Below are 22,993 nucleotides of genomic sequence, written 5' to 3' on the forward strand. Positions count from 1 at the left end.
CTGAAAAACACAACATTCCACCGCTTGGGTACATGGTGATCGCTGAAGCATGCCCAGAGCTTATTGTGGCAGAAGGCTGGCAGCGCTTACCAGTCCCCAGCTAGGAACCCTGGGGTCGCCAAACCTGTGCTCAGCGGCATGAGTATTACCATCAACAGTGCCTCATTCGCAGGCACTACTTTATCTAGGTGAATCATGTGCCCTCTGAGTGGTAAGCGGATATCCTTGGGCTGGGCAGGCATTCAGGGTGCCATCCAGCTGCTGCGGGGCATTTCAGTTTACTGAGCCAACTGAGGGCCATCTTTCTGAATTGTCCATATAGCCCACAGTTTTAATGCAAAAACAGGACCCAGTTGTCAGCGCTTATCCTGGACTTAAGCAACTTCTAAGTCCTCTATGAGGAGTAATTTATTCTGTCAGACTTACAGTGAGGGTGCTTAATTACAAACCGTAAATTTAAAGACTGGTCACTGATCATCAAGCAATAAGACAGTTACCAGTTCACATCACCTCAAAAAGTAATGTTTAGTTTTCTGTGACTGATTTTTTTACAATGTTTGTGTTGCTAGTAAACTGTTTATCATTCATTACCTGCCTGGGAACCTGCTCTTTCTGCATTAGCCCATACTAGCCCTTATCAAGTACAACATCTGTCGAAGTTTCACAGCGTTTCAACACTGCCATTCAGCCAGAAACTCTAGAGCTTTTCATTCAGCTGTAAACATTATGAAAGCCAACATTCAAACACATCACACAATTTGTTTGGCCACTGTGTTTCAGATTTGCTCTCTGTTAGTCCTTTTAAAAACACAAACACAATAAATTTTTTCTGCATAAAGCAATAACAACATAAGCTCACTTACATTTAAGTCCTTATTGTGCACTCCAGACTCTTTTCTGGCCATATCAATGAAAAAACTGTCAATGTACAGTTGTAATGCTGCTACACCAGCCTTTATATATTGTTCTGTGTTAAAAAAAGTAAACAAATATCTGATTACAAAGAGATATAATAATGAAAATAATCATTTTAATAATATACTGTAACTGGATAAATAAAAAATCTGCTCACCAACTGATGGCAGGAGAACACATGTATATATATAAAAAAAAGGAACTTACCTTCACCCCTCTTCCTTCTCCTTCAACCCTTTTGCTGGAAGAAGGGGCCACTGACTCATAAGCATGCACAAGTAAAACCCTTTTTTTTATATGAGTGTTCTCCTGCCGCCACTTAGTGAATAGATTTTCTATACATCTAATTACATTATTTTGATTATAAAGAGAGATTATGCAAAAATTATATGAGTTCTTATTAACATACTTCTTTCTAAACAGAAATATTACACTTAAAAAGTTCACAAATGCTGATTAGAGGCATGGATGGGAAAAGCTGATACTAAACAATAAATCAAGATAAAACGTGGACACAAAAACCTGTTTACCTGTTACTGACACACTTCTGCTCCTAGTTACCGAGACAGTAGTAAGTATGTCACACACACAAACCTTTCCCACATTTACATGTAACAGTAACACATAGTTTATACCAACTCCGATTAACACCACTGAGGCCGTAGCACATGAGTAACTGGAGAACCACTGCCTATGCCAATAAACATTAAAGAGTATCACAGGTGATGTGAAGCATAATCCCATGGAGTTCCTTGCAGTATACAAGGTGCATCGTATGTCAGATGAAGCAAAAGTTAAGTTAACAAAGTGGCAGAATAATGGATACATTCATGGGCTCAATTAATCAACAATTTATTTAGAGATTTCTGAAAAATTATTTGTCTGTACAGTTGTGCGTGTGGTTGTATGTATGAATGTGTGTACTACTGCTGGAAACAGAATTAGTGCTTGAAAGAGAGTGTGAATGCTGTTCTCTGTTGTGTGTTACTGTTCTCCATACCCCAAAAGACATTTGCTAGAGTACCTATAGAATTCCTGATACACAGTCCAACCAATTCACTGGATGAATTTTTCAGTTTCACAGAGAAACTGGACAATGTATAACAAAGCAAGGTGGGATTTTTTACTTCCCCTCTTGTTTTGCCATCTGCCGCCTTAAAATTCGTTCCTACCCCCCCCCCCCCCCCCCCCCCCCAATTTTAGCTGATTACCATTAACATAATTGAATACAATTTGCATTTTCATGCAAGAGAAAGACTGATCCTCAGTTTTAAAGAATATAACATCAGATCTACTTTTGTGCTTAGTTTTATGCATGTAATTGATTTTCTAATTTATTTTGACTATGCCTAGTTAGTATCTTTTGTTATGAGGTGAAATGAGTAATTGTTTCATAACTTCAATTCTATTGATGACATAAAAAAATATAAGTTCTCTAATAATTGTAAACACTTGGAAGACAAAATGCTAGTATTCTTAAAGTATCTATTTAGCTCTATTCGAAAATATGTTAGCAAAGTAATTAACAGTTTTTTCAAAAGTATTGTTTGCATAATATATTTGTTAATTTTGTGGTTTAAACAATTAATTTGGCTTAACCCTTGTAGCAGAAGAAACTGTTAAAAAGGAACGTATTTTTCGATATATGCAGTTAATTTAATGAGTTAAGTTTTAATTGCAATTTCCGTAAATTTAACTTTGAACAATGTGTAGTTTCAGTACCTACTATTGTGATGATGCATAAGGGCCCAATTTTTGGTCGCGAAACAGTCAGTCGACGGCCTAGTTTCAGACGGGAAGCCTGTGTTGGTTAGAACAACAACAATGTATCGGTGAAATAAGTGTTACACAATTAGGCCGTGTATTTAAACAATGACAATGTCTGCTCCATATGTACCTTTCTAATCTTCAAGAACAGTGAATTTTGTGGTTAGGTTTTTACTGCCCGTGGATGTTCAATAGTAAACTATTGCAGCAGTATGTGAACGTTTGCCTGAAAACTATTAATGAGGCTTCTTGAAAGGTGAACAATAGTGCACTGGCCATATAAATGTGTATATGGGGGGTTGTGAAAAGTGAAAGTAAAACTGCTGTGAAACGCAACTTTTTTTTTGTGGTTTTAGGGCGGAAAACTTCTATGGTCATTAGCGCCCAGCCCGTGACTTAGGAAACAGGAAAAAAACCGAAATTTAAAACCAGCAGCAATGGGAACAAAGTCATAAAATTTGAGAAACTAAAAGCAGAAGGAATGCTTAAAAATCCACTACAGAAAGGGGTTGGTTGTCCCCAAAATAGCTTCAAATGACTGACGTCATTTCACTGTCACTAATAAACTGGAGAACGCGGTCGGCTGAGCGCGTGTCATCTGCTAAAATCGACGATAGATCAGGTGATAGCTGTAGACGGGAGCGTAACGGATTAAAATAGGGGCATTCAATTAAAAGGTGTCTGACCGTCCACAGCTGAGAGCAGTGGGGACAGAGTGGGGGAGGATCGCCGCTTAAAAGATGTCTATGGTTAAAAAGACAGTGCCCTATCCGGAGTCTAGCTAAAATTACCTCCTCCCGACGACGCGTTCGGGAGGAAGAGGTCCAAGCGCAAGGAAGGGCTTTCACTTCCCGCAATTTATTAAGGGGAAGTGTTGACCAATGCGCATACCATAAATGAGCAACTTGGCGACATAAACCGCTCCATAGATCGGTGAAGGGAAGCGACTGAATAGCTGGCCGAGGAAGAGAGACTGCAGCCTTGGCCGCTATATCGGCCGCCTCATTCCCACAGATACCAGCGTGTCCTGGGAGCCAGAGGAACGCCACCGAGACGCCCCCCAGGTGGAGCAAGCGCAGACAGTCCTGAATCCGGTGGACCAGAGGGTGCACAGGGTAAAGAGCTTGGAGACTGAGGAGAGAGCTGAGAGAATCTGAGCAGATTACGTACTGTATCCGCTGATGGCGGCGGATGTAGTGGACAGCCTGGAGAACAGCGTAAAGCTCCGCAGTATAAACCGAACACTGGTCGGCAAGCCGAAAGTGATTTGGGGTGTCGCCAACAATATAGGCACTCCCTACACCTAACGATGTTTTGTCTGCATACCCTACATCAAAGGAGGCATCGAAAAGAATGTCATGGGCTGGATTAGCAGGCATGGAAGACAGATGGCTAGCATAACAACTCAGAAGGACTGCCCGCCGATTGGACAGCGGAGGTTCAGCAGTCTCAGCATAAAGGCTTTCCACAGGGCTGGTGTAAAAAGCTCCAGACACTAAACGTAATCCACGGTGGTGGATAGAGTCGAGACGCCGAAGAATAGACGGCCGAGCAGAGGAGTAGACTATGCTTCCATAATCCAATTTCGAGCGCACTAAGGTGCGATAGAGGCGGAGAAGGACCACTCGGTCTGCTCCCCAGGAGGTACCATTCAGGACACGGAGGGTGTTAAGGGAACGCAGACACCGAGCCGAAAGATAGGAAACGTAGGAGGACCAGCACAGTTTTCTGTGAAACATAAGACCCAAGAATTTAGCGACGTCGGAAAACGGAAGGTTGACAGGACCGAGATGTAAGGAGGGCGGAAGAAACTCCTGACGTCGCCAAAAATTAACACAAATGGTCTTACTGGGTGAGAAACGGAAGCCGGTTTCGATGCTCCACGAGTGGAGGCGATCGAGACATCCTTGAAGACGTCTTTCAAGAAGGCTGGTCCGTTGAGAGCTGTAGTAGATCGCAAAATCGTCCACAAAGAGGGAGCCCGAGACATCAGGAAGGAGACAATCCACAATTGGATTTATGGCGATCGCAAACTGTACAACACTCAGCACGGAGCCCTGGGGTAACCCGTTTTCTTGGGAGAAGGTACGGGAGAGAGTAGTGTTCACCCGCACCCTAAATGTGCGCTCTGCCATAAATTCACGAAGAAAAAGGGGCAGCCGGCCCCGAAAGCCCCAAGAGAACAGTGTGCGGAGGATGCCTGTCCTCCAACAAGTATCGTATGCTCTCTCCAGATCAAAAAATATTGCTACCGTTTGGCGTTTCCGGAGAAAATTGTTCATGATATAAGTGGAGAGAGCAACAAGATGGTCAACTGCAGAACGATGCTATCGGAATCCGCATTGGGCTGGTGTTAAAAGACTGCGGGATTCCAGCCAACATGCTAAACGGTAATTCACCATACGCTCCAAAACTTTACAGACACTACTCGTGAGAGAGATGGGGCGATAGCTAGAGGGTAGATGTTTGTCCTTTCCAGGTTTCGGAACGGGAACGACAATAGCTTCCCGCCATCGTCTGGGAAAGGTACTGTCGGTCCAAATTCGATTATAAAGGCGAAGGAGGTAACGCAGACTATGGGTTGATAAATGCAGCAACATTTGGACATGGATACCATCCGGTCCTGGGGCGGAGGAGCGAGAAGAAGAGAGGGCATGTTGGAGTTCCCGCATGGAGAAAACAGTATTGTAGCTTTCGTGATTTTGAGAGGAGAAAGCAAGATGTCGCACTTACGCTGCACGTTTCTTCGGGAGAAACGCTGGCAGGTAATTTGAAGAGCTCGAAATCTCAGCAAAGTGCTGACCCAATGAGTTAGAAATTGCAACGGGGTCCACTAATGTATCATGCGCGACAGTGAGCCCAGAGACCGGGGAGAAACTTGGCGCGCCTGAGAACCGTCGAAGCCGACTCCAAACTTCCGAGGAGGGAGTGAAGGTGTTAAATGAGCTAATAAAGAATTTCCAGCTTGCCTTCTTGCTATCGCGGATGACGCGACGGCATCGCGCACGGAGCTGCTAATATCGGATACAGTTGGCCAAAGTTGGATGGTGACAGAAAATGCGAAGAGCACGTCGCCGCTCACGTATTGCGTCACGACATGCTTCGTTCCACCAAGGAACTGGGGGGCGCCAGGGCAAATCGGAGGTGCGTGGTATTGAACGTTCCGCAGCTGTAAGAATAACATCGGTAATATGTGTGACCTCATTGTCGACGCTGGGAAAGCGACGGTCATCGAATGTCGCTAGAGACGAAAAAAGTGTCCAATCGGCTTGGGCAAACTTCCAGCGTCGCGAGCGCATATATGGTAGTTGAGGCTGCAGTCTAAGAACACATGGAAAGTGGTCACTCGAGTGTTTATCATCAAGAGCGAACCATTCGAAGCGCCGAGCTAGCGGAACAGTAGCGACCGCAAGGTCCAAATGAGATAAATTTGTCGTGGAGGCAGACAAAAATGTGGGGACCCCAGTGTTGAGGCAAACTAGATCCGCCTGGTGGAAGACGTCTAGCAATAGTGAGCCACGGGGACAAGGATGTGGAGATCCCCAAAGCGGGTGATGGGCATTGAAGTCCCCAACCAGCAAATAGGGGGGTGGAAGCTGACCAAGAAGATGAAGGAGATCAGCTCGTGCCATTGGTGTGGACGATGGAATGTATACAGTACAAAGAGAGAACGTGTATCCGGAAAGGGAAAGACGGACGGCGACAGCTTGGAAGGAACTGTTTAAGGGGATTGGGTGATAATGGATAGTATCATGGAGAAGAATCATGAGTCCTCCATGGGCTGGAGTGCCTTCAACAGAGGGGAGGTCATATCGGACGGACTGAAAATGAGGGAGAACAAGGCGGTCATGGGGACGCAGCTTTGTTTCCTGAAGACAGAAGATGACCGGTGAGTAGGATCGTAAGAGGATGGACAATTCATCCCGATTTGCTCGAATGCCGCGGATATTCCAGTGGATAATGGACATAGGGTGAACAGAAAATGGAGGAATGTGACCAAGGGTGCTGTCAACTCAACGACTGCTCAGAGCTTGCAACCGACAGCATGGAATGGCATTCAGTCGAAGGCAGAAGATCCTGATCCATAGGTTGGTCAGGAGCAGCTCCTGCCACCAGCGATCGGCCGCTTGACCAGCCACCAGCAGTGCGCCTCGGCGACACACAAGACGGCCGAGGGCGATTTCCGCCAGGTGGTGCTGTAGATGGGACACGCCTTGGCGGAGAAGGAGAGGAACTGTGTTTCTTCGTAGCCTTCTTGGAAGTATGATGTTTAGATGAAGGAGGAACCGATGGTTGGGAAGTTGCGGTACGTAAAAACTCTTCACAAGTATGGTCTTTTTTCGAAGACTTGGCGTCTGACTTTTGGGCTCGAGATTTAGCAGAACCCGACGAAGGGTGAGCCATAGAGTGGGCAGGCGAAAGTGGTGAGGTTGAACGGGCGATCTTTGCGCTGGCCGATCTGACGACTGTGGTACTAAAGGTGAGGTCGCAAGTCTGCGTGGCCGCCTCCTTTGTTGGCCGAGGAGAAGCAAGGACAGTGCTGTATTTTCCTGTCTGAGGCACGGTGGGCTGTCGACTGGCGAATAATTTTCGAGCAGCAAAGGTCGACACCTTTTCCTTCACTTTTATTTCCTGGATGAGCTTTTCGTCCTTAAAAACGGGGCAATCTCGAGAGGAAGCAGCGTGGTCACCCATACAGTTGATGCAGCGAGGGGCTGGAGGGGGACAAGCACCCTCATGGGCATCCTTGCCACACGTAACACATTTGGCCGGATTGGAACAGGACTGGCTGGTGTGATTGAACCGCTGACATCGATAGCAACGTGTAGGGTTTGGGACGTAAGGGCAAACGGAAATTATCCCATAGCCTGCTTTGATTTTCGATGGGAGTTGAACTTTGTCAAATGTCAAGAAGACAGCGCGGGTTGGAATGATGTTCGTGTCAACCCTTTTCATAACCCGATGAACAGCCGTTACGCCCTGGTCAGACAGGTAGTGCTGAATTTCTTCGTCAGACAATCCAGCGAGGGAGCGTGTATAGACGACTCCACGCGAGGAATTTAAGGTACGGTGCGGTTCCACCCGGACAAGGAAGGTGTGGAGCAGAGAAGTACGCAGCAATTTTTGAGCCTGGAGGGCACTGTGTGTTTCTAACAACAGGGTGCCATTCCGTAATCTGGAACAAGACTTTACAGGACCTGCAATTGCGTCAACACCTTTCTGAATAATGAAAGGGTTGACCGTGGAGAAGTCGTGACCTTCGTCAGACCGAGAAACAACAAGGAACTGTGGCAACGATGGAAGAACTGTCTGTGGCTGAGACTCAGTGAACTTACGCTTGTGAGCAGACATAGTGGAAGGTGAGGAAACCATTGCGGAAGAATCCCCCATGATTACCGGCATCTCCGATGGCGCGCTCCTCCCTTGTGGGGGCCCTCTCGGAGGGCACTCCCGCCTTAGGTGATTGTTCACACCTCCCGACAAACAGACAGAAGGACCAATCGGCACTTTCGGAAGGTATTAGCTCGGGTAATCACCCCTCCCTGGGCCTCGCCGTAACCAGGGGGTACGTACGTGTCCTACCTGTCTACCCGGGGCAGGGAATTACGCGTTACCCCGTCACCGGCTACGCATGGAAGTGCGTGGATCGGCCTTCAGACACGCACAGGGAGGAAAAAAGAGAAAGGGAAAGGAGGGAAGAGGGGGTCTCAAACGCCGCAGCGGAGAAAAGGGCAAAGAGAAGAGGGAAGGAAAAGAGAAGGACAGAGGAAGGACGAGGACTTGCAAGTGTAGAAAGCAAGGAAATTGGAACAGTTTCGGGCGTCCGTCTCCGGACGTAGGCACAAACCATACTCCCAGAGGGGGAGAAAGGGAAGGAAAGAGCCAGAGGTAGGGGGGGGGGGGGGGGGGCGAAGATGGGGGACGGGGAAGGATGCGGAAAGGGAAGGGAAGGTATGCAGCCCGGAAAGGAAGGAGGGCCACATTAGCTCGGGGCCCCGTGCTCGCTACGCACGTGTCCACAAAAGAGTTGTGGACCCCCTGGGGGGTGAAACGCAACTATGCATCTGTCAGCTACATCATTTACAGTAGCCAGTACTGCACATCCACCCCGTATTTATTTTTTCAGTCAGTGTAGCAGACAGTACATCGACACCGAGGACAACAAAAGAAGAAAAAGTAGGCGAACTGCTAAAAATGTGCTAAGGAATCCAATCATGCAGACTGATGGAAACAGACAGAAGAGGGATGCATCCAGTAATAGGTAGACAATAATAAGACAACAGACCAGGGCAGCCAAAAAACTAATGAGAAGAAAGGCACATAACTTGCAGCACAGACCAGGGCACTTCAACCAAAATAATCAATACGGTATTGGTCATCTGTTGCTGAATGCATTCTTTGTGCTGTTCCAGAGATTATGGTAACAATAAAGCAATCCATAATCAGTAAGTCATGAATTCCAGTACTACTAGACCACAAGTTTAGCAACTGAAATATGACAGCAAGTGATAGGTAGTGGGCAGCGGCAGTATATTTAAGTTCTACGGCTCGACATAGGCTTAGCCTACGCAACTCCTTTTTGTGGGCATGGCCCATGGGCAATGTTACCTGCTAGATTATGTTGCCTGCTAGATTTTTGTCTCTCTACATTCTGGTGTTCTATCTGGACTGTTTTCAGTCTGAGACACTGTATTAATGTTTTTACAATATTGACCATCCTGGATTTTCCATTTACCTGCATGTTCAGTGTGCCACTATACTCTGCAATAGAGATAGTACAATGTGCTGCTGAATAGTCACTGTTTGTGTTTTCAATCATAATTATGAAATTGTGACCTCATAGAATGGTGTAAGTACACATTAAGATAAAAACCATTAAATTTTTCAGTATTAAACATTTGAAGCAACTGTTTTGTAGCAGTATAACACTAGGGGATTTGGATTAATACGAGACACTGTTGTTCTCGCAAAAGTAAATTATTGCTCTTAAATTTGTTCAGCAGTTACTTGGGATAGCGATATGGCTGTAGTGTCACGTACGCAAGGTATAAAAGAGCAGTGCACTGGCAGAGCTGTCATTTGTACTCAGGTGATTCATGTGAAAAGGTTTCCAACATGATTATGGCCACACGACAGGCATTAACAGACACTGTACATAGAAAGGTTGTTGGAGCTAGAAGCACTGTACATTCCATTTTGGAAATCATTAAGGAATTCAATATTACAAGATCCACAGTCTCAAGAGTGTGCTGAGAATACCTAATTTTAGCCATTACCTATCACCACGGACAATGGCAATGGCTGACGGCCATCAATTAATAACCGAGAGCAGCAGCAATTGCATAGAGTGGCCAGTGCTAGCTGACAAGCAACAAGGGGGAGAAATAGAAGCAGAAATCAATGGAGGTTGTATGACAAATGTATCCATTAGGACAGTGTGACAAAATTCGGCATTAATGGGCCATGGCAGCAGACACCTGACGCAAGTGCTTTTGCTAATAGCATGGCATTGCCTGCAGTGCCTCTCCTGGGCTCGTAACCATACCAGTTGGACCCTAGACGACTTGAAAACTGGTCTGATCAGATGAGCCCTGATTTCCTTTGTAAGAGCTGATGGTAAGTTTCGAATGTGACACACACTCCATGAAGCCATGACCCCATGTTGTCAACAAGGCACTATCCAAACTGGTGGTGGCTTCATAATGGTGTGCTGTATTTAAATGGAATGGAATGGGTCCTCTGGTTCAATTGAACTGATCATTGACTGGAAATAATCATGATCAGCTACTTGGAGACTATTTGCAGCTATTCATGGATTTCATGTTCTGAACAATTATGGAATTTTTATGGATGACAATGCATCATGTTACCAGGCCACAATTGCTCACTATGGTTTGAAGAACATCCCGGAGCTTTTGAGTGAATGATTTGGCCACCAACATCAGCATACCTTAATATTTCTGCAGAGGACTTCCAACGACTTGTTGAGTCCACGCTACAGAGCTGCTGGACAATGCCGGGCAAAAGGTGGTCAGACATGATATTAGGAGATATCCCATAATTTTCGTTGTGTACAATTGTAGATTTTCTGATGTAGCCACCCTTAGTCAGTGTCAAAAACTGGTAAAAGTAAAATTTTGTTAATAACAGTTGGCTGTTTTATACCTATCACAAATCAAATTTAAATTTTATGTTTCATAAATTCCTGTGTAGCCCTTATGTATGTAAAACCGGAATGTGGGTTGTGTCACTTGAAAAGAATGTCATGTGTACATTCATGCATTTTATACTGTTGTTCAACATAGTATCAGAATCAATATGTGCTACTGCAACAACAGAGCCAGCCATCACAGAGGGATCACTCAGAAACAAATATAGCACTACCTCCAGCTTTTCCACCCTTCAACAAGGGAGAACGAGAACAGGATTCACATTTGTGCTGGCTGCAACAACACTGCAAATAATTCAAGGACAATTTACAGTGTTATTCCACATCTCTCATGAGCTGCATGTGAAATGTTACTTCCCCCCACCTACCTCTTGTCAGACACAGTAGCACTGCCTTTCAAGAAAATGTGTGGGCTTTCATTGCCTTATTATTAGTAGAAGTGCCATAATTGTAGTCTTATTACTCATGGATCACAGATTTAAACTCTTCCTTCGAAGTTCGAATTCCCAAATGTCGTCCCAACATTTAACAATTCCTATGTCAAATTTCTAATTGAAGACATTCCTGTCCAGCTTGCTCCTAATCAATAAATTTGAAATGAGGCACTAAAATGATATGAAGCACAAATAGTTTGTATTATGCAATCATCCAAACAGGAAGGTTAAACCCTAATCGCTCATGAATGATGACACCAATAGAAACAGAGCACAAGCTTGGATTGGTGAAGGCTGGGAGAAGACATATGTAGGGCTCTTTCAAAGGAATTATCCTGGCATTTGCTTTGGCTGACTTAAGGATATCGTGGGAAACCTGTTTATACAGATGGTTACATAGATTTGCACCACTGTTTCTAGCAACGAGTCAATTAATTTAGCACTGTGCCACCTAGCTCATTGCAGTCGTTCAAATTAGTTCAGGGAGTCAACCAACATTTTGAAGTAACTCAAGAGGTAGTGACAGGATGCACACAACACTTCATGTATTTCATGCTGGCCCCCTTCTCATTTGACACTGTCAACCGAGTCTTCACTAGAATTAGTGCACACACAAAGTTCAGTAAAACATCTTAAGTGTCTGCTACCATCACATTTGACATATCTCAAAAACCACATCACAGGTGACAGTTTGCATCAATGGGATACTTGCACGGCCTACCATAAACAGCAGCATGTCATGGCAGTTTGTCAAAACATGGAAATAAATCTCTTCAACATACAGTGTTCATTATGGATCTAACAAAACAGCTATTGCACCTACCAGATTCAACATTTGGTCCTTCTGGGGCAGCTTCCGAAAAAGTCTCTTCTATATTTAAAGTTGCCTCTGACCTCACCCGATACCTTAAATATGTTGGTAGTTCATCTTCTTTAATGTTATCAAATATTATACCAATGAACTTGCCACCACCTTCAAATGCGTTATAAGCACTTACAATATCATCTTCACTCTGTACGCCAATGATTGCTAAAATAAACAAATCATTAATCAATATATATTGAAATGCAAAGTACAACATTTTTACAGCAATCCTCAAACAACATTTTTACAGTAATGCTCACAAGCTGCATTATTAGCAACACCACATTTAGACTGTTATCAGCAAATTAATGCTTACAGAGCACATTTACCAGCCCAATCACCCTCCACACAAAATACAATAGTCCCATACTCATGGAATGAATGTTGGGGATCAAGTGCAGGAATACCACACAGCCATCCTGGGAAAGTTCCTAGTGTATGTGGTTTTCCATTACTTCCCTCTGACCTGTTATGAAGTGTCAAATGTGTACCTGTGTTGTGTGGTTGACTGTGCTTGTACAGTGTATTCTTGTGTTTGTGTTATGGATGAGAGGAAGGAAAAGGTTCATCCTCTCCCTTCCTCTCATCCCCTCTTCTCATCCATAACAACACAAACCCAAGAACACTATGCAGGGTTTTCTCCAACAGCATCTGATACTGAACTACGAAGTTGAAACACTGTACACAATATCATTATATTTTATTTATAGCACAATGAGTATAATATTTATGTTGCCAGGGCAAAGAAGTAATCATAAATGGATAATGAAAGTACTGTAATATGTCACAAACATTTCACTTATTATTTTATTATCACATTTTCCTACTTCTACAACTGTTTTTATTTCATTCCCAACACCTGACCCCTTTCTCCTACAATTCAATCTAACATCATATTCTATACACTATCACTTTATCTCCACTCAACTTTCTGGTATTTCAAAACTTTTTCCAGGTTGTTGGTCGCTGAAGTATCCTGATACTAGCACTCTGTACACTACTTACCCTTCATTTGTTCATTGTTTCAGCACATGCCAATTTTCTATGCTATTCATTCCCACATCCATTTGCTGACATAATTTCCATCTAGAAACCAGTTCTACATCAAATAAAAGCAACACACTTACAAAACATGTCATTGCTATGTCATTCAACCCTTCTTATCCTCAGAAACATTCATCCTGTCCACAAATCTTACCTTCTATTCTGTGTCCAAATTTAATCAAACCATTTTAAGATCTCATGCCCATTACAGGCTCTGTGAAAGAAGAGATTATTATTATGAAACTTCCTGGCAGATTAAAACTGTGTGCCCGACCGAGACTCGAACTCGGGACCTTTGCCTTTCGCGGGCAAGTGCTCTACCACCTGAGCTACCGAAGCACGACTCACGCCCGGTACTCACAGCTTTACTTCTGCCAGTATCTCGTCTCCTACCTTCCAAATTTTACAGAAGCTCTCCTGCGTACCTTGCAGAACTAGCACTCCTGAAAGAAAGGATATAGCGGAGACATGGCTTAGCCACAGCCTGGGGGATGTTTCCAGAATGAGATTTTCACTCTGCAGCGGAGTGTGCGCTGATATGAAACTTCCTGGCAGATTAAAACTGTGTGCCCGACCGAGACTCGAACTCGGGACCTTTGCCTTCCGCGGGCAAGTGAGTCGTGCTTCGGTAGCTCAGATGGTAGAGCACTTGCCCACGAAAGGTAAAGGTCCCGAGTTCGAGTCTCGGTCGGGCACACAGTTTTAATCTGCCAGGAAGTTTCATATCAGCGCACACTCCGCTGCAGAGTGAAAATCTCATTCTGGAAACATCCCCCAGGCTGTGGCTAAGCCATGTCTCCGCTATATCCTTTCTTTCAGGAGTGCTAGTTCTGCAAGGTACGCAGGAGAGCTTCTGTAAAGTTTGGAAGGTAGGAGACGAGATACTGGCAGAAGTAAAGCTGTGAGTACCGGGCGTGAGTCGTGCTTCGGTAGCTCAGGTGGTAGAGCACTTGCCCGCGAAAGGCAAAGGTCCCGAGTTCGAGTCTCGGTCGGGCACACAGTTTTAATCTGCCAGGAAGTTTCATATCAGCGCACACTCCGCTGCAGAGTGAAAATCTCATTCTGGATTATTATTATTATTATTATTATTATTATTATTATTATTATTATTATTATTATTGTTGTTGTTGTTGAGGTCTTCAGTCCAGAGACTGGTTTGATGCAGCTCGCCATGTCATACAGTAAAGCTGCATGCCCTCGGGAAAAATTACGGATGTAGTTTCCCCTCGCTTTCAACCGTTCGCAGTACCAGCACAGCAAGGCAGTTTTGGTTAATGTTACAAGGTCAGATCAGTCAATCATCCAGACTGTTGCCCCTGCAACTACTGAAAAGGCTGCTGCCCCTCTTCAGGAGGGTCTGGCCTCTCAACAGGTACCTCTCCATTGTGGTTGCGCCTGCGGTGCGGGTATCTATATCACTGAGGGATGCAAGCCTCCCCGCAATGGCAAGGTCCGTGGTACAGGGGTGGGGGGGATTATTACGTTATTCAAATCCAGCACTCTCAAGCAAGATGCAAATTGATGAACCTTGCATCAAAGTTGAAGTTGATATAAAATGAATCACACACCATTTCAAGCTTATCCTAAACATATGTACATACAGAATATGCAGCTGATCAGGCTTTACACACACAGATCACCCAGAACAGTTATGATCAAATACCTAATAGCTGGTATGTCCACCTTTGGCTAAGATAACAGCAGCGACACATCCTGGCATGGAAGCAGTAAGGCCTTGGTAGTTCGCTGGAGGGAGTTAACAATACATCTCCAAACACACCACCTAATTCCCATAAATTTTGGAGAGGCTGTTGTTGAACTATGATGCCACATTTAAATTGCACCCAGATGTTTTAAATTGGGTTCAGGTCTGGCAAGCTGGGCGGCCAGAACTTCAACTGGAACTCGCCACTGTGTTCCTCGAACCACTTCATGGTGCATTATCTTGTAGAAAAACGTTACTGCCATTGTTAAATATGACTGTTATGAAAGCGAGTCATGGTCTACCAGTGTAAGATATTCCGTGGCCATCATGGTGCCTTGCACGAGCTCCACTGGACCCATAGATGCCCACATGAGTGTTCCTCAGAGCATCTGCAATGTTCTGCCACTGCACCAACATCCAGTGCCCATTTCAGTCATAGTTGCTGATGTCGTGGTGTTAACATTGGCACATGCATGGGTTTTTGGCAGCGGCGGCCCACTGTTAGGAGTGTTCAGTGCACTGTGCATTCAGACGCACTTGTACTCTGCCCAGCATTAAAGACTGTTAGCATTAAAGTTAGTTCTGCCACAGTTCGGTACCTATCCTGTTTCACCAGTTTGTCCAGCCTATGGCACCTGACATCTGTAATGAGTGGTGGCCACCCAACTCTACAACATATGGATCTGGCTTCACTGCGTGTTTAAGACACTTACCACAGCAGTCCTTGAACACTCAACAAGTTGTGCAGTTTCTGTAATACTTGTGCCGAGCCTACGGGCCACCACACTCTGCCCTCAGTCAAACACAGATAAATCACGCACCTTCCCCATTCTGTAAACTGACAGCACTCTCACTGATACCACATGTACTGTGCATGTGTACAACCATCACTCATTCCTCACCAGGTGACGCTGCTATCACGTGGACAGGTTTATATTAGTACGTCAGTGTTCATAATGTTCTGGCTGATCAGTTTAAATACTTCCAACAGTAACTCAGACAGCTCAGGAACTATGTACATCAAAGATGACCATCAAATCATCCACCCATTGATAAAGACCACTACAGTTTTACCTGATGGCTTTCAGCTGAGTCTGCATTAGTCCTCAAATAATCTGAAATCTTCCAATAAAGTAAATTTTGAAAATGCTTCAAAACAAACTATTCTGGAAGTCACGTACATTCTAAATCCTGTTACAGGTGCTTGCATTGTCTACCACTCTTATCTTTCCATCACAGGACAGATATGTCTATACCCATCTGCAATGGCAGATTTCTGCTTTCTTGCCACTTGAAAAAAGTGGCACCATATGCTTAACTTAATTCTTATACACATGTGCTATTACACATATCCCTTCCTGGCATTTAACTGAACATGTTGTAAACTTTTTCTAGTATGTTAATCAACTTCATGTTTAATCATAACTATTTCATTTGTGTATGACATGATAACAAACAAATGTCACAATATATGAATAAGAACATTAGCATTTATCCTAATCTCCCTGAGAGATTGAAAACTGGCTAGTCATTGGCCCTAGTTACACACTACATCAGAACCTAATAATGTCTGTGAAATGGCAAGACAGAACAATAAAAGCGACTGAAAAATACTATATACCACAGATTAGACACAAAAATGCACAAATAATTAGTATCACAGTACAACATCTCTGACTTAATGCAGTATGATGTGAAGCACACAAATGCAACCAGAGTCTTTAAACATTGTGGAATGGAATCCAAGGGGACCTGGATTTGTTCCTGGGGAATCATTCTCATAATTTTTGAATGTAACTTCACAAAGCATAAACAGTGATTGCTACAAGACTACAATGAACAACATGCAAACAAACTGTATCAAAGATACATCCAATTATTGACAGGCCATGAGAATAAGCATTTCAGGGAAGCAACAGAACCCATAGTTCAAAGAAAAAAGCTTGAACATATCTCACAATATGTGCCTGGGCATGTCACTGCTTAAATCAAATGTGTGGATCTATCTAAAGTAGGTGCACCATCTCACAGTCTAAACCCTTCCTGTTGTTGTTGTGGTTGTTGTTGTTGTGGTCTTCAGTCCTGAGACTGGTTTGATGCAGCTGTCCACGCTACCCTATCCTGTGCAAGCTTCTTCATCTCCCAGCACTTACTGCAACCTACATCCTTCTGAATCTGCTTAGTGTATTCATCTCTTGGTCTCCCTCTACGATTTTTACCCTCCACGTTGCCCTCCAATGCTAAATTTGTGATACCTTCATGCCTCAGAACATGTCCTACTAACCGGTCCCTTCTTTTTGTCAAGTTGTGCCACAAACTCCTCTTCTCCCCAATTCTATTCAATACTTCATCATTAGTTAAGTGATCTACCCATCTAATCTTCAGCATTCTTCTGTAGCACCACATTTTGAAAGCTTCTATTCTCTTCTTGTCCAAACTATTTATCGTCCATGTTTCACTTCCATACATGGCTACACTCCATACAAATACTTTCAGAAATGACTTCCTGACACTTAAATCTATATTCAATGTTAACAAATTTCTCTTCTTCTTCCTGATGTAGTAGTTAGTTATCAGATTGACCTCAATACACTGAAATTAAGATACTAGATTGCCCAATGGTGCTCAAAACTATCATGTTTCACATTTGGATGATATCCCTTTCAACAACACAGGCCAACAGGTTGCAGTCACCGCAGCAGAATCTAACACATACACTGACAAAAATGGAAACTGTTACACCATGAAAACCTTGACAAAACACTACCTAACTGATACTCCAGTATAACTGCCTAGGCTTCCACAGCCAAAACTGGTTGACAATGAAGTTTTCCAAGTATTTTACCACATCATAATGTAAAAAAACTATACTGGAGAAATCAACATTTTGGCCACAGTTACAGAAGACCCAGAAGAAAGTAATTGTAACCATGCTAACTAGTATGTGGCAAGACTGATAAACACTGTTGACATACCCTTCATGACCAGGGTGCCAGGTGGCATATTTCACCAGGATAAATCAAGACTCTACACTACAATTCACACCTCAGACACACTGAGGAATGTATGGATCCTCGAATGTCCTGTTCAGTCCTCTGATTCAACACCTATAGAGCAAGTCTGGGATGCGATGACAAGACGTATACAGGATGGTTATAGTTAAACTTTCACTACTTGAGAGGGCCCCCATGAAAAACTAGTGATCGTATGATAATGAAACTTTGTGGAAAATGTGCAAGGACACATGGAAAGGAGATAATGAATAAACTAATAAAAGAAACATATTTTAATTTTCATATGAAAGGGTAACATACACTAATTGTGCATCACGTTTACACTCCAAGTTATGAGCTTTGCTCAATATGACAGCCTGGAACCACACTAGAGATACCACTTCATAACTGTTTGCAAAACTTTTCAAATAGTGGACAGTGGACTGGTTATCTGTTGTGACACCCTTCATGCACTGTATGAAGATCACACACTGTGTACAGCATTCTCAGCCATGGCAACAATAACTTCTTCAACAACTTGTGGTGCAACTGGCTGTCAACATCTTTCAAGAGCAATTCACAAACCTCAAGGTCATTTGAAATTCTGAATCATGTTCTTCAACTCCTTGCAGAGAGAGAACCTCTCCATATTCCTTTAATGCATCGATACTACCGAAGAGCAGGAGCACTACTGCTGATGTTTTGAAAAAACGGCTTTACAAGTATAGCCCTACTCACCTTGTGCAGACCCACTTGACCGTCTGCAACTGTTATGCATAATGATGCTTGTGTTTCAACCCTACATCGCTGTACCAGTACCGGCACCTAACAGCAAGTCATAAAACTATCAATACTAACAACTCAAATCCTGCAGCGTATCTATACGGTAAATAGTTTTCGACCTATACTAGCTCAAGCAGTAAAAGTTTAATTATAACCACCCTGTACCATCATAACAGCCTCCAGCCAGCAATTTTCATGAAATGACATGGTATATGTTTCAGACATGGCAATAAATTCCTCCAGATATCCGGAGCTTTTTGCTTCCATATCACAATGAATACAAGAGAGTATTCATGACTGTGGGGGTCTCACAAAATACTGATGTTGTTGTTGACTGGCATCAGTTCAGAATGGAATGAAAGTTTAATCATCTAATACGTGTTGTTGTTGTTGTTGTCTTCAGTCCAGAGACTGGTTTGATGCAGCTCTCCATGCTACTCTATCCTGTGCAAGTTTCTTCATCTCCCAGTACCTACTGCAACCTACATCCTTCTGAATCTGCTTTGTGTATTCATCTCTTGGTCTCCCTCAATGATTTTTACTCTCCAACTTCCCTCCAATACTAAATTGGTGATTCCTTGATAAAAAAAAATCCATGAAGTTTGATAAATGCTTTACTTTTATTTCAAGGCAAAACACTTTCTGTTCCACTCAAACCATGATCATTTGCAATTTGAAATGTGTGGTTTCTTGGCAATAGGTGTTAACACAATAACATGCGCACTAACAGTCTGACTTGCAGCAGACTGCATAAAACAATCAGCTCAAAAAGTTCCACATCTGTTGCAGTAATCCAGTGTCAAGTAAACACCAAATAAAGCTGTAGAGTCTATTACCACTAGACAGACAACAAACCACAGGCTTGTCACTATATATAAACATGTTCTAACTGCACTCACCATACAGCTTTCTGTCTGCTTGTATAGATTAGTTGGTCTCCTGGAATCTCACTGGCTTCCCATTTACCTGTCTGTACATAGGTAGGTAGTAATGTTGAAAAAATGTTCGAATGTGTTCCTAAGCTTACACACTACTTAATCTAAATTATCTGAAGGACAAACACACACACCCACGCCCAAGGGAGGACTCAAACTTCCGTCAGGATCAGCCGCACAGTCCGTCACTGCAGTGCCTTAGACTGCTCGGCTAATCCTGTGTGGCAGTAATGTTGACAACAGGGATGAGAAACAACTGCATGAGAAATGAACATGTATGGTTCATGTTGGACTGCAGGCCAGAGGGCAGGAATAATCTGTGCCGAGAGGCTTTCTTCCCCTCCATCCCAATGCCAACCCTACACATGGGTAAGAAAGAAATGGATTATACATGTCGTTCTGCACTGTCGCCTGCTCCAAAAAGTGTGCACTTCCAGTCTATCCAATGACATATGCGGTCAGATAGAAAGTTTTCTAACAGACAGAACAGTATGTCGTCCTGAATGGGGAGACTTCAACAGAAACAAGCATAACATCAGGCATGCCCCAGGGCAGCGTGTTAGGTCCACTGCTTTTTACAATTTACATAAACGATCTGGTTGACGGTATTAACAGTGGCATTAGACTATTTGCCGATGATGCTGTAGTCTACAGGAAAGTAGTATCACACAAAAGATGTAAAAAAATCAATGAGGATTTGCAGGAAATAAATGTGTGGTGTAATGACTGGCAGTTATCTCTCAATATTAGCAAGTGTGACTTACTGTGTATAACAAAGTGAAAATCACCATTAATGTACGAGTACAAAATAAATGCCCAGTCTTTGGTAGCAGTAACATCCATCAAGTATCTGGGTGTGACTACTTAAAATGATCTCAAATTGAATGATCAGATTACATAAGTAACGGATAAGGCAACCTCTAGATTGTGGTACAATCCTGAAGCGATACAGTCCTTCAGCAAAGGAAACTGCCTCCAATACTTTAGTTCATCCAGTCTTACAGTATCGTTCATCTGTGTGGGACTCTTACCAGTTGGGTCTGATTCAAGAGATCGAGAAGGTCCAAAGAAGAGCGGCAAGATTCGTGACTGGTACATTTAGCCATCGTGAGAGCATTACAAATCTCATAGAAAGTTTGAATTGGGACATGCTTGCAGATAGACGACGCGCTAAACGTAAGGGGCTGCTCACTAAATTCCAAAATCCGATATTCATTGAGGATGTAGAGCATATATTATTACCACAATGATCACCATTCAAAGATAAGGGAAATTAAGAGCTTGTACTGAGGCATTCAGACAGTCGTTTTTTCCTTACGCGATCAGCGAGTGGAACAGAGGGGGGGGGGGGGGGGGGCGGATATGACTTTGGCATGAACACTGCCCTCTGCCACACTCTGCTTGATGGCTAGCGCAGTATATATTATGTAGATGTAGATGTTTTTCCACATTCAAACAGGTCGTGGAGTGAAACCATTCCCCAAAAGAGTCTGAGAAATAAAAAGGCAGAAAGCTAACTAAGAAACACAGTGAAAGAGGAAACGAAAGAGTCAAAATGTGCATCCAACAGGAAAAGAGCAGAAGAAGGTATGGCTTGGGCTGGCTGATCGCAAGAAGAAGAAAGGATGAACCAGCCACTCTGCAACACACTAAAATCTCCAGTGCAAAAGAGAAGGTGAGGGGAACATGACAGGGAAAAATGAACACCAAGGCAAACAAACAGCAAAGAATGAGTGAGAAAGAGTTAAAATGGAGGGAAGGTAGAGGCCTGGGAGTGAAGTCCAGATACCCACACTTGGCCATTGAGACCTTGTCTCCCAGCACTGTTGGCTGTGGGACGGGAAAGTTAGAAGTCTGCCACAGAGAGGCTAAAATTGGGCAATCCTACAAAACGTGGTTGGCAGTCATGTGGGAACCACAGTGACACTGAGGTAGGTCCTCATGACTGAGGAGGTGATCGTGAGTCAGCTAAGTATGGCTGATGTGAAACTGGCAAAGGACAACTGAGACCCAGCGGGTGGCTCATATGGATGAACACCACACAACTGTTGTCTCCTTAATAACACGTTGTTTATTTGACGTACTGAGGGTGCATCATTCGGTATTCCAGATTCCAAAAACTTTACGGCATAAGACCGACAGGAGATCAGTCTGCGGTGGGCCAATTGCCAGAGTTAGTTTACCGGTAGCCTGTTTGACGAGCCTGTCAGCAATTTCATTGCCTGGGATCCCGAAACGTTCTGGGGTCCAAATGACGGACACTGAATGTCCACTGTTTCCAAGGATATAAAGAGACTTCTGGATAGTCATTGCCAGAGGGTGGCAAGGGAAGCACTGGTCGACAGCTTGTAGGTTGCTTAAGGAATCAATACAGATGACGAAGGACTCACCTGCACAGGAGCTACCAACTCTCCATTGAAAGCAGCCATCCAGCTGTTCAATACGGCCAATATGAGTATAAGCGAAGAAAATGTGGCCACTGACCATTGAGTCATCAGTGTAGACTATTTCTGAGTCCTGGAACTCACCAAAAAGAGAGAAAAATTGCCGGCATAGGGCCTCAGGTGGAATTGAGCCTTTTTGGCCTTGCGACAGATCCAGATAAAGCTATGGCCGAGGCATGGACCATGGAGGCATATGTGAGTGGACCCAGAGGAAATATGGTAGAAGGAAAGTGTCGAGTGCAGTAAGAAGTAACCAAACATGGATTCCAATTGGAATCCCCAATCTGGGCAGCTGTTGCGGGAGATGGACTGTTGTGTTCAGGAAAAGGGAACATTATTTTGGATGGTGAGGCAAACTACGAATGTGGGTAGTATAATTCGCAAGAAGTTGTCACCTGATTCACGATGGAGGAACGCCAGCTTCCATGAGGAGGCTATTTACTGTGCTCATTCAGAAAGCTCCCATCGCAAGTCAAACTCCACAGTGGTGTATAGGGTCCACCAGCCACAATGCTGCGGAATGTGAAACCATACACCAGGTTCCCATAGTCAAGATTGGACTGCACAATGACTTTATACAGCTCCAACAGTGTAGGGTGATCAACACCACAGTTGGTGTGGCTCAGACATCAAATAATATTAAAAGCCACCAGCACTTTTCCTTAAGCTGGTGAAGATAGGAAAGCCAAGTTAAGCAGGTGTCGAAGGTAAAGCTGGTCATCGGAGTAAAGTTCCAGTTGTGGCTGGACAGTACGACGATGACAGAAGTGCATGATGCACGTCTTGGCAGCTGAAAACTGAAAGCTGTTAGTGAGAGCCCACAACTGCGCCTTTTGTATGGCTCCCTGCAGTCAAGGGTCAGCCACACCAACAGAAGAGGAGCAGAAAGAAATACAAAAATCATCAGCACATAAGAAGGGGGGATACTGAGAACCCCA

The 22,993-nt window shown here is 43.8% G+C and overlaps 1 protein-coding gene across 2 annotated transcripts in view; it reads right to left on the reverse strand.

Moving 5' to 3' along the window:
* LOC124787703 (phospholipid-transporting ATPase ABCA1-like) overlaps positions 1-22,993 on the reverse strand; it is a 446,510-nt gene that overhangs the window by 367,856 nt on the left and 55,661 nt on the right. For both annotated transcript variants that reach the window (XM_047254537.1, XM_047254536.1), the window contains exons 3-4: positions 12,110-12,316; positions 864-967 (exon numbers count right to left, since the gene is read on the reverse strand). In XM_047254537.1, coding sequence (XP_047110493.1) covers positions 864-967; positions 12,110-12,316 — 311 coding nt within the window. The remainder of the gene's footprint in view (positions 1-863; positions 968-12,109; positions 12,317-22,993) is intronic.

The sequence above is a fragment of the Schistocerca piceifrons genome, chromosome 3, assembly GCF_021461385.2.
Source record: "Schistocerca piceifrons isolate TAMUIC-IGC-003096 chromosome 3, iqSchPice1.1, whole genome shotgun sequence".
NCBI lineage: Eukaryota > Metazoa > Arthropoda > Insecta > Orthoptera > Acrididae > Schistocerca > Schistocerca piceifrons.